Source organism: Chionomys nivalis, chromosome 1 (genome assembly GCF_950005125.1).
Source record: "Chionomys nivalis chromosome 1, mChiNiv1.1, whole genome shotgun sequence".
In the NCBI taxonomy this organism is placed as follows: domain Eukaryota; kingdom Metazoa; phylum Chordata; class Mammalia; order Rodentia; family Cricetidae; genus Chionomys; species Chionomys nivalis.
This window is the reverse complement of record NC_080086.1, coordinates 8,390,574-8,408,345: the sequence shown is the minus strand read 5'-3', so window position 1 is coordinate 8,408,345 and position 17,772 is coordinate 8,390,574. Positions and strand designations below refer to the sequence as shown.

The 17,772-nt window shown below is 39.6% G+C and overlaps 1 protein-coding gene across 2 annotated transcripts in view; it reads right to left on the bottom strand.

The window, feature by feature from the left end:
• Nucleotides 1–17,772, bottom strand: part of LOC130879973 (solute carrier organic anion transporter family member 1A5-like) — a 90,105-nt gene that overhangs the window by 29,745 nt on the left and 42,588 nt on the right. For both annotated transcript variants that reach the window (XM_057778789.1, XM_057778794.1), the window contains exons 4-6: nt 16,669–16,810; nt 7,494–7,626; nt 2,334–2,440 (exon numbers count right to left, since the gene is read on the bottom strand). In XM_057778789.1, the coding sequence (XP_057634772.1) occupies nt 2,334–2,440; nt 7,494–7,626; nt 16,669–16,810 (382 nt within the window). The remainder of the gene's footprint in view (nt 1–2,333; nt 2,441–7,493; nt 7,627–16,668; nt 16,811–17,772) is intronic.

Here is a 17,772-nt window from a genome sequence, read left to right as displayed (position 1 = left end):
CCAGAATTGAATTGACAGGGATTGTATAATACTGATGTTAGTGCTGGGAACCAATCAGGCTCTCTGTGAGAATAGTGTGGTACTCTGAATTGAAATGTCCCCAAAAGGCTGTGGTATGAAACACTTAGTCTCCAGTTGGTGGTGGTATTTGGAAAGGTAAAGGAAGAATGTTACTGAAGATGAGTTTCAAGAGCTTAAAGCCTCACTCTCTACCGCATTTTGCATTCTCTGACTTGTGCTTATAGTTGAGATGCAAGCTTCTAATTTCTTGCTCCTGCTGTCATTCTCCCTGCCATGATTGATTCTCATCCCTCTAGAACAGTGGTTCTCAACCTGTGGGTCATGACTCCTTTGAGCGTACAATAACCCTTTTACAGAAGTCACCTAAAACCATCTAAAAACATAGATAAAGGCTATAATTTAAAATAATTGAAAAATTACAGTTATGAAGTAGCAATGAAAATAATTTATAGCTGGGGGCCATAACAACACGAGGAGTAGTACTAAAGAGTCCCAGCATTAGTAGGGGTGAGAACCAGTACGCTATAACCATAATCATCAATAAATTCTTCCTTGTATAAGTTCCCTTGTTCATGGTGCTCCATCAAAAACAAAGAAAAGCAACAAGGACATACAGTGAGTACTTTTATACAACATCTGACTGTTTCTCTGAGGCATATACAAAGACAGGTCACTATGGCTCTGACATAACCATCAATGGACTGTTCTGCTGATGGAGTCATGGGACTGGCACTATTGCGAAGTAATGAAAGGTAAGAGGTGACCCTAATTAGAGAAAGCTGTTCATCAGGGTGACAAGTCCACAGAGACTATATCCCACCACTTCCTGCATTTTGTTGTCTGTTTCCCCCTCACATCAGGAAATGAAGAAGAGCATCAGCCAACACTCGTGTCACCATGACACTCTGTCCATAAACATGAGGCAAAGTGATCATGGGCTGAATGTAAAACAATAGGTGAAAACAAACCTTTCCTCCTTTGAGATGTGATGGAGGTGGATCTTGTATTAATCTGTTGCTTTCATTGGTTAATTAATAAAGAAACTGCCTAGGCCCATTTGATAGGCCAACCCTTAGGTGGGTGGAGTAAACAGAACAGAATGCTGGGAGAAAGAAGCCGAGTCAGTGAGTCGCCATGATTCTCCCACTCCAGACTGACGCAGGTTAAGATCTTTCCTGGTAAGCCAGCTCGTGGTACTACACAGAATATTAGAAATGGGTTAGATCAATATGTAAGAGCTAGCCAATAAGAGGCTGGAACTAATGGGCCAGGCAGTGATTAAAAGAATACAGTTTCCGTGTAATTATTTCGGGGCATAAAGCTAGCCATGCGGGCGGCCGGGTGCCGGGGACGCAGCCCCGCCGCTCATATTACAACAGAGATGTCTGAGGTTTTGACCACAGTGATAGGAAAGTTACTAAAACAGCATATGAAGGGCAGGAGCCAGGACCACAGTGCATGAGCCCATAGAAAGTAAGGGAAGCACTGTGTGGTTGAAATATAAAGTAATGTCTGTGTTAAAGAGGGAAAAGGAGACTGAAAGACAAACTCCCAGTTAACCTAGGAATTCTGAGCTGTGACATAGACACCTGCTTTCCCATGGTGTATCTGACGCACAGCAATGACTGGAGTAAGATTCTTTCTCCTACATTTCCTATTTGCATCAATGTGATGACTAGATTTTGTCAATATTACACAAATCTAGACATACCTGAGAAGAAGGAATCTCAGTTGGAGAATTGCCTTTATCAGACTGGCCGGTGGAAATGTTTATGAGACATTTCCGTCTTTGATAATTGATGAAATATGGCAAACAGTACTGTGGGCAGTACCAGGCCTGGGCATATTGGCCTAGGCTATATAAGAGACATATCTGAACAAGCCAGTATACAAGACTCATTGGGGCTCGCTGTTTTGTTCTCTCTCTCTCTCTCTCTCTCTCTCTCTCTCTCTCTCTCCAAGTTCCTGCCTTTGCTTCAATGATGGTGGGCTACAGTTTGTAAGCTAGACAAACTCCTTTTAGTCCATGTTTTATTACTACAACAAAAAAACAAACTAGACCCATCATAGAGACCAAATCTTGTGTCTAAATACCACTTTAAAAAGCAGAGGAGTCTTAATAAGTATATTCAAACTCAGGAGGCAGAGTGTTCTATGTTATTATAGACAACTCTCTTCCCTGAAGAGAGAAATATGGTTTGTTCACTTGTCTTAGGTGCCTACTAAATCCAGTGTCACATTCAAAGCCCTTCATTAAAATGTGTTCTGTGACCCTGTCCCTGAGCGGAAATCAATAGGAAGCACCAGTCCACCTGCTGGATCATGAGTTGGCATTAAGGTCTGACTTCTGTTTCCTGAACACAGGAAGCTGTTTGAGGACAAGTTGCTTGAAGATGAAATCGTTGTTTCATATTCATATCTGTATGGACAGAGGAAACATTCACCATGAGGACTTGAAGGCAATTATAGTATCTGCAGATCACTGACTCCTGCTTCCCTGAAAACACAGCATCTAGAGCCTGCACAGACATGTTTCCACAGCAGTCATTCAAACCATCATTAATCCCATTGCAGGGCCAGAGAGACAACTCAGCAGGTAAAGAACTTGATGTACAGCTTGATGATCTGAGCTCAGTCCTGGAAATCACATAAAGGTGGAGGGAGAAGAGTGACTCCGTGAAGTGGTCCTCTGATCTCTACACGTGAACACCTACACCCACCATGCATATGTAAACACACGTACACACACAGAGACACACAGATACACAGAGGCAACATGCATGCATACAAAAATACACATACACACATGCATACAGAAATAAAGAGAGAAAGGAAGGAAGAAACAAACAAAGAAAGAAAGAGATCTGTATCACTAGGGTGGACAGGTAACTCTAGGTTTAAACTGTATAACTGAATAAACTGACTATGGTGAGCTATGTCTGTTATCCTAGCACTTGAGAGGAGACTCAGAAGCTCAAGGCTCATCTATTCAGTTAGTTAGAAGCCAGCCTGGTTTCTTGTCTCAATAAAAAGGAAAAAAAAGAAAAGAAAAAAGAAAGAAAGATTTAAAACAACTAATGTGGGATTCCCCTCTGTATGCTGTGATTACCATTGATTAATTTAAAAAAAATGCTTTGTGCCTATAGCAGGGCAGAACAGAGCTAGGTGGGGAAAACTAAACTTATTGCTGGGAGAAAGAAGATGGAGTCAGGAGACACCATGTAGCCATGCCAGAGACAGACGCCAGACAGAATCTTGTCAGTAAGCCAGAGCCACATGGCGATACACAGACTAATAGAAATAGGTTAAATTAAGATGCAATAGCTAACCAATAAGAGGCTGGAGCTAATAGGCCAAACAGTGGTTTAACTGATATAGTTTCTGAGTGATTATTTCTGGTCTGGGCAGCCAGGAACAAGCAAGCAGCCTCCTACTACAAGCAACCGCCTGAATGAAGAAAAGTAAGTAATCAATATCAGAAAAAGGACTTGACTTATTTATATTTTACTGTGTGAGTGTTCTGCATGTATACCTGCTTGCCAGAAGAGGGCATCAGATCCTATCCATAGATGGATGTGAGCCACCCACTGATTCCCGAGGACTGACCTCTGGAAGAGCAGCCAGTGCTCTTAGCCGTCTCTCCAACCCCCTCTTTGATTTCTAAATGACTATTTCCTAGAAATAATTGGGGAGAAATAAAGAACAAAAGCAAGAAAAAGAAAGAGACTCACTAAAGTAAAATTGAAAAGATAAAAGCTTTAGAGAGACACAAAACAATACAACAAATCAAGACAGCTGCTCTGTGTTCTCTGAGCTGTGGTCCCACCCTTCTTTTCTGAGAATACAAACAATCATCTTCCAATGTGTTCATTATCTCCAACAGAAGAAAAAAATTCCGTGTCATAATAAGATATGACAGAATCCATCACCTGACAATGCAGTGTTATGGACCAAAAGTGCTAATAAACTTTGGTTATTTAACTTGCTAAAATCACCAAGGATCAGCTTGTCCTAGAAAGACATGGCAGAGTACATCAGTAGAAGAGAATGTGTCCATCTAAGGCTCTCCATTGTAAGTATGCTGGATTTATTTCTAAGTGTTTTTTAAAAAGAGACAACCAAAGGGAAACATGGGCTGCTTAATTCTGCATGAATAGGAAACTATACATGCCAAAATGCTAATTTCTATGCTGCATACTATAGCACAGAAATCAGAATCACTTTCCCTTAGAACAACTGCCCGAATGTACCCACAGAGTTGGCCAGTGAAGTGTAGACAAAGCCATATGTCTTTCTATTCATGATTCCATGAGGACAAGTCAGTTTCAAAGAATACTCACCTTTGAGAGAAGGTGTAAAACACAGTAATAATTGAATATTTCTTGACATTGATTTGAATGGAATAAAAAGTAAAAAAAAAATAATTTTTAAATTCCATCCACTAAACTTTAATTCCCTTAAAAAATCAACTGAGAAGATAAACTATCCTTCATTTAGTTCATTATCTACTTAAAGGTCAGTTGTTTACTCAAGGTCCATTTATTCCTCAACTGACAATAAAATGGCAGAGAATAGTTTCAAAATAAAAAAGGAAATCTCATTTTCTCAAAGATAAAGAAATCTAGATATGGGGATGTTGCTCAGTTGTTACATCGGTGCCTGGAATGCATCAATCCTGGGTTTGATCCTGAGCACAAAATAAAACCAGAAACAGTGGACCATGCCTATAATCCTAGCACTCAGGAAACAGAGGCAAGAGGAGGAGAAGTTCATGATTATCCTTAACTACAAAATGAGTTTGAAGCCACACTTAGATACATGAGAATCTGTTTCAAAAAATAAACTCGTCCTCAATCTCTCCAAATGGAAGTACTTACAGGTAGGAGAGGATCCGAGCTGGAAAACAGAGAACAAAGGGGGGGATGTACTATTTTAAAACCCTGCACACTGAAGATGATGCTCCCATTGCTTTCTGACTAATAACCAACTTTCTACCTCTTTAGTAAGTGCAGAGAATTTCTGCCTGGGATTACAAATTACATACATTTGTGAGACAGCTCAAATTCAGTGAGTTCAGCTCAAATACCACCTAGTTCTGCTCATCACCACCTAGTCCAGATCAATCACCTGTCAATTCATCCTATTGAAAAACACAAAAGTCTCCCATTAACCAAGTCTATACTTGAATACAGAATTTCTAGTTAGCTTTCTGTTGTTATCCTTTCTTAAATATGAAAAAATAACTAAGAGCCATCTGTGGGGGGCACTCTATTACAGTACTATTACAGTAAGTAAAAAACAAACAAAAGCTACATGTAAAGAGCCAGAGAGACATGGGAGAAAGATAAAGAAAGTCACAAGGGAAAAGACACTGAATTCCTGAGAAAATAACAAGATGTTCCCTCAAAGGAGATAATCAAGGTAAAGAAGTGTTTTTGACAATAAAAATTTAGAGATATGATAAGACATGTGACAAACCCATTCAAGACTTGGATGACAAAACTAAATCTCTCGGGAAGTTCCCAAGAGATTCAAAGACTTGAAATTAGAAAGACAGCAAGATATGAATAAAATCTAAGATGTTAGTGCTCAAATAGCAGCTGCAGAAGAGAAGAAGGAGGAGGATATCATCAAGAAGGAAAGAGTACAAAAACTTTACAAAATGCTCTGACTGAAGGCGCCTGATGAGGCAAAGGGCTTAAACCAATCATCATTAGTGTCAGACTGTGGAGATAAAAGAGAAACCAGTCAGAGTAGTTAGAATATCAATTCTAATTCCAAAACACACAGACTTTGAGGCAATGTCTCCAAAGGCTGTTGGGAATTTTTTGTTTACAGAAAGAAATGAGGGAGAGTAAAGAGGAAAGCAAAGGGCATGATGCTCCTCCTGTGAGCAATTAAGAGCGAAATAGCAACACTTGGAAGGCTGAAGCAGGAGGATCACCAAGAGGTTGAGACCAGCCTGAGCTACACAATCCTGGACTTCATAGCAAGACCCTATCTCAAAGAGAAAGAAGAAGAAGAAGAAGAAGAAGAAGAAGAAGAAGAAGAAGAAGAAGAAGAAGAAGAAGAAGAAGAAGAAGAAGGAGGAGGAGGAGGAGGAGGAGGAGGAGGAGGAGGAGGAGGAGGAGGAGGAGGAGGAGGAGGAGGAGAAGGAGGAGGAGAAGGAGGAGAAGGAGGAGAAGGAGGAGAAGAAGAAGAAGAAGAAGAAGAAGAAGAAGAAGAAGAAGAAGAAGAAGAAGAAGAAGAAGAAGAAGAAGAAGAAGAAGAAGAAGAAGGGGTGGTCTAGAGAGATGGCTCAGTGGTTAAGAGAAGTTGTTACTCCTGAGGAGGACCTGGGTTCATATTTCCAGCTCTATAAGGTAGCTGACAACCATCTGTAACTCCAGTTCCAGGGAATTCAATATATTTTTGTTATCTGTGTGCACCAGACATACACATGGTGCATCTATACACATGTGGGTAAAATACTTACACACATCAAATTGATAAAAAAAAATCTTAAAAAGAAAAGGAAAGATAGAAGAAAGAAATAATTAAGAAGAGTAGAGGAGAAGCAGGAGAAAGAGCAAGATGGAAAAAGGAAGTCAAACAAATTCATAAGGAAAAGAGAGATGGAGAATTACAAGGAAATGACCCTGAGCTGGGTTCAAGTTTTGTAGTTCAGAGGCTGGTGGGATGAAACAGACAATAGCAAGAGGCATGACCAGGTCAACACTGAAGCCCCCGACCTGTGTTGAGGGATGTGCACCCTACCAGTCACTGAAAGGCCCATGAGATAATGAGAGACACAAAGAAAGTCAATCAAATTGGAAAAATCAGATAAGTATTAAATCTAGATAAAAATTGAATTCTATAACAAAGAATAACATAATTCTATGGTAGAAAATATTAGTTTTACATCACTTAGCATTAAGGTACTAAAAGCTAATGAGATACACAGGCAAACAGAAGAAAGAACTGAGAACATCCCCCCAGCAAGCAGGAAAGGGGTAAGAGATAACTCAATATAACTTTACTTTTACAGTTTTCTGTTTTAAGTTTCATTAGTAAACATGAAAATTAAAACAGCCTTGACACCGATCTATCCCCGAATGACCCATGATTGCAGCCCACTGTAGTTCCTTTGTAACTGGAGCTTCTAAATAGTCCTGATGAAGAACTTAACACAAGCTTTTGCAGGTTCAGAGAATCGATTCATGTGTCTCAATATCATGAAAGCTGTTTCTCAACTTCATGAAAGAGGTGTCTCAAATTCCCACTTGACAATGGACAGGATGGGACCTTAAATAAACCCAAGGTTACAAGATCCACAAATCATACCAGCAAAGTGAAGACCATATTTTTTAATTTCCATATTAGCATTCTGTATGTTGGGGATGCACTGTTCCTTCCAGAGAGAAAATTCTGAGCCTTATTTCCTGTAAGTGAAAGATGAACCTAAAATATTCATCAAGGAGTGGGATACTCACCGGTCCATCAGGAAATGAGGTAGTGATATTAAGAAACAACCTAGGCCCATAACCACACATCCAATACCGATCATGATGGGCCTGTGCAGTTTTGTTCCAAAATAACTCACGAATATAATCAGCAAAAGGTTTCCTAGGAGAGAAAAATGAGAATGCTTGTTCAGTAATAGGTTAGCCGATCTTAGTCAGCATCATCTCCAACATTTGCACTTAGGGTTTAACAACCACCTTAAGAGTACAGGAATGGATCCACCCCTGTCCACTGGACCCCACAAGCTACAAGCCCCATCCTGCCCCCAAACTCGCCTATCCTCCTGCAACCTTGGTGGAACTCTAAAACACACCTGGCTACAATGCAGAGAGGACCAAGAGGTGAGTGACCCAGCAGAACACCTCACAGTCTAGACCCTCTATAGTGGGGCAACTTCCTCAGCATCTTTGGCCAACCAGCAGGAGAGTTCCCTGAAGGTAGGCTACCCCAATTCCCACCCCCATCCACCAGACTCTGCAAACTAAAAGCCCCATCCTGCTCTCAAACTTGCCTACCCTCCAGCAACCTCAGCGGAACTCTGAAAGACAGCTTGCTACAATACAGACAGGACCAAGAGAAGAGTGACCAGTTACCCAGCAGGACACTCCACTCTCTAGGCCCTCCAGAGTGGGGCAGAACCTCGGGCCTCTCCCTCACCTACCTCAGCTTCTCTAGTCAGCCAGCAATACAGACAGGACCAAGAGAAGAGTGACCAGTTACCCAGCAGGACACTCCACTCTCTAGGCCCTCCAGAGTGGGGCAGAACCTCGGGCCTCTCCCTCACCTACCTCAGCTTCTCTAGTCAGCCAGCAATAGAGTTTCCCGCAGAGAGGACCAAGAGAGAGGACTAAGAGAGGAACTCTAAAGCACAAGCTGTGACTACATAAAGTGGACCAAGAAAGTGAACCAGGAGAGCAGACCAAGAGAGCAGACTAAGAGAGACCTCAGTGGCTCCTTGAGAAATAGATATTAACAGTACAGAGCAGACCAAGAACAATTCCCAAAGACTCAGACAGCCACTGCAAGGATTAGACCAAGATGCAAAGACACTGCCAGCATAAATTGAAAGAAGAGATGGGTAGGCATCAATGCAAGAATTAATCCAACAAACTAAAAAGCAACATGGTAACACCAAAACCCAGTGGTCAAACAACAGGAGGTCTTGATCATACTAACCCAGAAGAAGCAAAAGAAAATTACTTTAAGTGAAACTTTATAAAGATGATGGACACCTTTAAAGAGGAAATGAAAAACTCCCCTAAAGAATGAAAGAAAAGATAAACAAAAAATTGGAAGAAATTAATAAATCCCTTAAATAAACCCCCCCCAAAAAAACAAGAAAAAAAACAATCAAACTGGTGAATCAAACAATTCAAGACATAAAGACTGAAATAGAGGTAATAAAGAAAATTCAAACCAAAGGAAGTCTGGATATAGAAGATCTGGATAAGTGAACAGAAACTACAGAGGCAAGTATAACCAACAGAATATGAGAGATGGAAGATAGAATCTCAGGTGTTGAAGATACTATAGAGAAAATCAATTCATTGGTCAAAGAATACATTAAATCAGACAAATTCTTAATAAAAAATATCCAGGAAATCTGGACACCATAAAAAGGCCAAACCTAAAAATAATAGGGATAGGAGAAGGACTCCAGCTTAAAGGCACGAAAATATATTCAAAAAAATCACAGAACAAAATTTTCCCAACCTATGAAGGTACAAGAAACTTACAGAACACCAAATTGACTGGATCAAAAAAAGTCCCCTCACCATATAATAACCAAAACACAAAATACAGAATAAAGAATATTAAGGGTTGCAAAGGAAAAAGGTCAGGTAACATATAAAGGTTGACCTATCAGAATTACACCCAACTTCTCAATGGAAACCATGTAAACCAGAAGGTCTTGGGCAAATGTGCTACAGACACTAAGAGACCACAGATACAAGACCAGACTACTATACCCAGCAAAGCTTTCACTTACCATTGATGGAGCAAACAAGATATTCCATGACAAAATCAGACTTAAACAATATGTATCCACAAGCCAGACCTACAGAAAGTACTAGAAGGAAAACCCCAACCCAAAGAAACTAACTGCACCTACAAAAACATAGACAGCAGATAACCTCCCACCAGGAAAACCCAAAGAAGGGAAACACACAACCACTACCACTGAAAAATAACAGGAATTAACAATCACTGGTCATTATTATCTCTTAATATCAATGGTCTCAATTCACCTATAAAAAGACACAGCCTAAGGGAATGGATATAAAAACATGATTCAGCCATCTTCTGTATACAAGAAACACACTTCAACCTCTAAGACAGACACTACCTCAGAGTAAAGTGTTGGGAAAAGGTTTTCCAATCAAATGGACCTAAGAAACAAGCAGGTGTAGCTATCCTAATACCTAACAAAATAGATTTCAAATTAAAATCAATCAGAAATAGAGAACACTTTATACTCATAACAGGAACAATCCATTAAAATGAAGTCTTAATCCAGAACATCTATGCTCTTAATACAAGAGTACCCACATATGTAAAAGAAACATTACTAAAGCTTAAATCGCACATCAATCCCCACACACTAATAGTAGGAGACTTCAACACTCCATTCTCACCAATGGACAAGTCAACCAGAGAGAAACTTAAGAGAGAAATAAGAGAACTAACAGATGTCATAACTCAAAGGGACTTAACAGACATCTATAGAATATTCCACCCAAACACAAAAGAATATACCTTCTTCTCAGCACCTCATGGTACCTTCTCTAAAACTGACCACATACTTGATAACAAAGCAAACCTCCACATAAACAAGAAAATTGGAGTAGCCTTCTGTATCTTATCAGATCACCATGGTTTAAAGTTAAAATTTAACAACAATACCAGTTGCAGAAGGCCTACAAAATCATGAAAATTGAACAGTGAACTACTGAACCACCCCTGTGTCAAGGAAGAAATAAAGAAATTAAAGACTTCCTAAAATTCAACAAAAATGAAAGCACAACTTACCCAATGCTATGGGACACTATAAAAGCAGTGCTAAGAGGGAAGTTCAAAGCACTAAGTGCCTACATAAAGAAAGTGGAGGAAGTTCACACTAGTGACTTAACAACACACCTGAAAGCCCTAGAACAAAAAGAAACAGACTCACCCGAGAAGAGTAGAAGATAGGAAATAATCAAAATGAGGGCTGAAATTAATAAGATAGAAACAAAGAAAACAATATAAAGAATCAATGAAACAAAGACCTGGTTCTTTGAGAAAATCAACAAGATATAAAAACTCCTATCCAAACTAATCAGACACTGAGGAAATTTAGACAATCATTAGGTCATGTTACAAAAACCTGTACTCCACATAATTGGAGAATGTAAAAGAAATGGACAGCTTTCTGGATAGGTAACACATACCAAAATTAAATCAAGACTAGATGAACAATTTAAATATACCTATAACCTGCAGGGAAATAGAAATAGTCATCAAAAGTCTTCCAACCAAAAAAAGCCCAGGGCCGGATAGTTTCAGTGTGAAATTCTACCACAACTCCAAAAAGAGCTAATACTTATACTCCTCAAAGTGTTCCACATAATAGAAACAGACCATTGCCAAACTCTTTTTACGAGGCTGCAGTTACCCTGATAATGAAACAAAGACTCAACTAAGAAAGAGAATTAACAGACCAATCTCACTCATGAACATAGATGCAAAAATACTCAATAAAATACTAGCAAACCAAATAAAAAAACACATAAAAAAAATCATCCTCCATGATCAAGTAGACTTCATCCCAGAGATGCGGGACTGGTACAACATAAAAAAATCTGTCACTATAATCCACCATGTAAATGAACTGAAAGAAAAAAAAAACATATGATCATATTTATAGATGCTGAAAAACTTTCAACAAAATCCAACACCTCTTCATAATAAAGGTCTTGGAGATATCAGGGGTACAAGGAACATATCTAACCATAATAAAAAGCAATATACAACAAGCTGACAGCCAATACCAAATTAAATGGAGAGAAACTCAAAGCTTTTCCAGTAAAATCAGGAACAAGACAAGGCTGTCCACTCTTTATATATATATTCAACATAGTTCTTGAAGTTCTGGCTATAGCAATAAGACAACCAAAGAAAATCAAGGGATTCAAATTGGAAAGGAAGAAGTGAAACTTTCACTATTTGAAGATAATATGATAGTATATATAAGTGACTCTACCAGGGAACTCCTACAGCTAACAAATACCTTCAGTAATGTGGCAGGATACAAGATCAACTCAAAAAAATCAGTAGCCCTCCTATATACAAATGATAAAGAAGCTGGAGAAGAAATCAGAGAAACATCACCTTTCACAATAGCCACAAATAACATAAAATATCTTGGGGTAACACCATGCTCTTAGATAGATAGGATCAACATAATAAAAATGTCAATCCTAACAAAAGCAATTTATAGATTCAGTGCAACCCCCATCAAAATCCCAACATAATTTTTCATAAACTTGGAAAGAACAATACTCATATACTTCATATGGAAAAACAAAAAACCCAGGAGGGTGAAAACAATCCTGTACAATAAAGGAACTTCTAGAGGCATCACCATCTCTGATATCAAGCTCTATTGCAGAACTACAGTAACGAAAACAGCTTAGTATTGGCATAAAAACAGAGAGGTTGACCAATGGAATCGAAGACCCAGGTATTAATCCACACACCTATGAACACCTGATTTTTGAAAAAAAGATAAAATTATACAATGGAAAGAAAGAAAGCATCTTCAACAAATGGTACTGGCATAACTGGATGTCAACATGTAGAAGAATGAAAATTGATCCATATCTATCTTCACGCACAAAACTCAAGTCCAAATGGATTAAAGACCTCTGTATAAATCCGATCGCACTGAACCTGATAGAAGAGAAAGTGGAAAGTAGCCTTTAATGCATGGGCACAGGAGACCACTTCCTAAATATAACACCGTAGCACAGATGCTGAGAGTAACAATAAATAAATGGGATCTCCTGAAACTAAGAAGCTTCTGTAAAGCAAAGGATATAGTCAATAAGACCAAAAGGCAGCCTACTAAATGGAGAAAGATCTTCACCAACCCCACATCAGACAAAGAACTGATCTCCAAAATATATAATGAAATCAAGAAATTAGACATCAAACTTCAAAATAACCCTATTAAAATAAACAGGGAATTTGCAACAGAAGAATCTCAAATGGCTGAAGGACACTTAATGAAGTGTTCAACATCCTTAGCCATCAGGGAAATGCAAATCAAAACAACTCTAAGATACTATCTTACACCTGTCAGAATGGCTAAAATCAAAAACACCAATGATAGCTTATGCTGGAAAGGATGTGGAGTAAGGGGAACACTCATCCATTGCTGATGGGAATGCAAACTTCTACAATCACTCTGAAAATCAGTGTAGTGGTTTCTCAGGAAATTAGGAATCAACCTACCACAAGATCCAGCAATACCACTCTTGAGCATATACCCAAGATGCTCAATCATACTACAAAGGCATTTATTTGTTCAACTATGTTCATAGTAGCATGATTTGTAATAGCAGGAACCTGGAAACAACCTTGATGCCCCTCAGCCAAAGAATGGATAAAGAAAATGTGGCACATTTACACATTAGAGTCCTACACAGTGGTAAAAAAAAAAAATGACATCTTTAAATTTCCACGCAAGTGAATAGAACTAGAAAACACCATCCTGAGTGAGGTATCCCAGACCTAAAAAGATTAATATGATATGTATTCACTCATAAGTAGACACTAGCTATTAACCAAGGAATATTGACCCTATCATTCATGATCCTAGAGAAGCTAAGAAACCAGGTGAACCCTAAGAAAAACATACAGATCCACCTGGAAAGTCAAAACAGACAAGATTGCCTAACAAAATTGGGAACATGGGGGTAGGGAGAAAAGAGAGGGTGGGAGAGAAAGAGAAGGAAAGAAGGGGAGGAGTGAGGAGAACTTGAGGGAATGGGATGGTTGAGATGGAGTAAGGACAGAGATGAGAGCAAAGAAAGAGATATTGTGATTGAGGGAGCCATTATGGAGCTAGCAAGAAACCCGGCTCTAGAGAAATTTCCAGGAATCCACAAGAATGACCCCAGCTAAGACCCTAAGCAATAGAAGAGAGGGTGCCCCAACTGGCCTTGCCCTGTAGTCAGACTGATGAACATCTTAAGTATCACCATAGGACCTTCATCCAGCAACTGATGGAAACAAAGGCAGAGACCTGTAACAGAGCACTTGACTGAGTTCCCAAAGTCCAGTTGAGAAGTGGGAGGAATGAGATTATGAACAAAGAGGTCAAGACCATGATGGGGACACTTACTGGAACAGTCTACCTGGGCGAATGGGAGCTCAGCCAGAGCCGGGAAAAACAAGCATAGGACCAAACTAGTCCCTCTCAATGTGGTTGACAGTTGCATGGCTGAAGTAGACTGAGGGGCCACTGGCAGTGGCACCAGTGTTTATTCCTACTGCTTGTACTGGCTTTTTGGGAAACTATTCTCTTTGAATGGGTACCTTGCTCAGCCTAGATATAATAGGGAGGGCCTTGGATATTTCCCAAAGCAATGTACCTTACCCTCTTTGAGAAGTAGATGGTGGGGGGCATGTGTGGAGGGAATGGGAGGAGGGGAGGGCGTGTGAACTTGGATTGGTATGCATAATGAAAAAGGATAGTCTGTTTTCTTTTAAAAAAATAAAAAGGAAAAAATAAAAAAGAATACAGGAATGGGTGCTTAGGAGGTTTGTGTATTGTTTTAATATATATAATTATAGATATAATTTGTGTATAGTTTTAATATATGGATATAGATATACATATCATGACCTGAGGGAAGGTTCTCCTCCATTGTGGAGAATATTCAGGGCTCTGTTCAGGATTATATAGCCCTTCGGAATGGACACAAAATCGGGTGTCAACCTGCACATCACCTCTGACTTCTGCTCTCATGCCTGCTCTTTGCAGAGTCAAATGGATTCATGTTTTTTAACTTACTATTCAAAAACTCCTTTATTGCTCAACATGGCTGAGTTGGATGTCTGCTTCTATTGTCACATCTTTACTTAGACCCTGTTAAACAGAGAAAAGGTCAGAGTCCTAACAGTCCAACTGGATCTTAGGACTAGATTGCTGAGGTCAAAAAGTCAAACCCAAAATTCAACTCCCTGGTTTAGGAAAAAGTTTAGGTTTAAAGAAACTCAGTGTGAAGCCCCATTCTGACAGAGAGAATAATGTTTAAGAGATGAAAGAACAGGTGTGACTGGTGGCATCTGCCATCCACAGTCACGGGTTAGGGGATGGCTAGGAGAGGAAGACTACAAGATCAAAGTCACCTGGTCAAGTGAGGTCAAGACCAGTTGGAACAACTTACCAAGAATTTCCAGTACCTAGAGGGAGGGGGAATGGAGTGGGGGGAGGGGGAGAGGAGAGGGAAGAGGAGGAGGGGAGTGGGGGGAGGGGGCGATGTGTGGGAGGTGGGGGAGGGAAATGGGAAACGGGGAGGAGGCAGAAATTTTAATTTAAAAAGAATAAATAAAAAAAAAGAAAAAAGAAAATAAAAATAAATCAAGGCTGAGGATAGAATGAGAATGGTTGTCTGATGTGTGGGAGGCCCTGGGCTAAATCTTTGGCTGAAGAAGGACACTTAAAATAAATCCCACATTAGCTCAGAATTGAGAAATAGATGGTTATTTATTTAGGGGTAATCTCACAAATCAGAATCCTCTGCTTGAACGACATCAGAAACCAAAATCTGCAACCAGGAACAGAGAGGCTAGAAAAGAGGCCAAATGCATGCTCTATGTTGGCATATACAGTATAAGAGGCCATACCCCAGTGGGCAGGTAACCACTAGCTGTAAGACTTCCTACAGCATTTGGCATTATTGACAGAAAAAGGGGAATTGAAAAGAAGCAAATACATAAGTGAGCTCTCCACAAACTACTTATTTTTTGTTTGATGAGCAATTTTCTTGTTCACACTATCAAGGAAAGACTAGAAAACTCAAACACACTTCTTTGATGACTTGGCAGATCTCTAAGTGATCTTAAATATTTGAAAGATATTTGAAAACTTTATCTACGTCCAATTCTATTTATCTCTAATCTGCTATCTATGTAGGTGAGCTGTTGCTTGGTTTTGAATGGGAGTGTGTCCTATCTTTATATCCTTGTTACCCTTATGACAGCCTGTTTCCAAAGTCCCTGTCAGTGAGGCCATCTTGCAGAAGGTAATGTCCCAAGATACCCAGTATTTGAACTCTCTGTGCACCTTTCTGGTCTATGGCTGTACTTCCCTGAGTGCACTGGGTCTTGTCTGAAATCTCTAATGTTTGAAAGGAAAAGCATTCTTTCTCCTTTCTATAACACTAGGCTAACTTCATCCTGGCACAAACTCTTTGATGCTTCACCTTCTGCACACATCTCTCCTTCATATTTACTTGTCCATTTCTCCATGTGGAAAACCTTTACTCCTTCAGGAGACTGGCTTCCCTAGCACAGTGTGTCCCATAGACCTTGGATCACCAACGAACAGCACTTGCTACAACTAAGACATTACACTAGAATTTGTATAATGTCTGTGTAAGGCATTCATCCTGACTGCACTGGGAGGCCTAGGATATGGACGGTAAAGCAAGCACTAAAATGTTTGATCCTGAGAGACAGACAAGAGCATCCTCTGTGGATTAACTACCTCACCATCCTAGTTTTCTTTGCTGTTTTCAGTGAACACATTATGGCAATGTCACAGCAAGTGAAGTAAAAATTATGATTAAACTAGAGATGAGAGGCACCAAGATTTCCAGGAAACTTTGTGTATAGACGGCATCTTTCTCTCCTTCTCCCTTTGTACTTTCACATTCCAGTTCATCACCCAAAATAGGGACTAAAACTCATTCATTCTTCTTAGTAAGTATGTCTGACACAACTCAAACACAGGGAAGCATCCTCATCTTCACAAATGATCAGGCTATTCAGTCATACCAGCAAGCATGTAGCTCAGTCATATCAAATAGTTAATGTACGAAATAAAGAGAGAATGTCAATATATAGTAATAAGTAAATGTAAAAATAACTCACCAATCTCAAAGCTCCCATTGATAAATCCAACTATAGATGTGGGGATATCAAACTGTCTCTCTATTTGTGTGAGCATGGAATTCATATAAGTTCCTGATAGCGATTTGGAAACAAATGCCCATGTCAATGCCAACAGAAACATCTAGGAAGAAAGCATTTAAAAAAAAGTGAGAGGCAATTCTCCCCCTCTCTTCTTCATCAACATTATTCTTTGCAGTCCCATTGCAAGATGTATGAGTTTTGGTTTCATTTTTTTTTTTTTTTTTGTTCCATGTACCTTAACCAGAGCCACCTATGTAGACACTGTGTAAGAACTAATCATTGGTGCCTGGTAAGGTCATTAGTCTGTGCACGACTGAAGGTCATTAAGGCCATTATATCCCCTGTCTAAGGACACTTTCCTTAATGATTGTTTTCTAAATTTAAGAAGCAGGAGCTTCAGTCTGGCACTGTAGACCATTTGACCACCCTAACATTATAGACAGTTCTAAGGTCAGAGAACTCTAATTCTTTTTCAACAATAACCTCTAAATTTTGACTTGTAAATCCATGGTTTTAACATTTAAACTGCACACCAGTGTCTACTGTTGTTGAACTCCAAAGTAACTGTGGTGGCTCGATCAGGAAGGAATGGCTCCATAAGCTCATAGGTTTAAATGCCTGGCCACCAAGTAGTGGCACTATTGGTAGCTGTGGCCTTGTTGGAGAAAGTGTGTTAATGAGGGTGAGCTTTGCAGTTTCAGAAGCTCTAGTTGGGCCCAGTGTCACTCTCTTCCTGTTGCCTGCAATACTGAATGTAGAACTCTTGGAGCCTTCTCTAGGACCATATCTTCACTGGGCCCCAGTGCTTCCCACCATGATGATTATGGGCTAAACCTCTGAGCCTGTAAGCCAGCCTCAACTAGGTGTTTTTCTTTATGAGTTGCAGTGGTCATGGTATGTCCTCACAGCAATAGAAACCTTAACAAAGTCAGTAACCAAAGATGAACTTTGAGAAGTAGAAAGTATATGGTATCTGATGATATTTCTCTACAAATGCTAATTATATTGGTAACTAAGATGGGGCTCAGCAGTTGAGATCACTTTTAGCTCTTGCTAAGGACC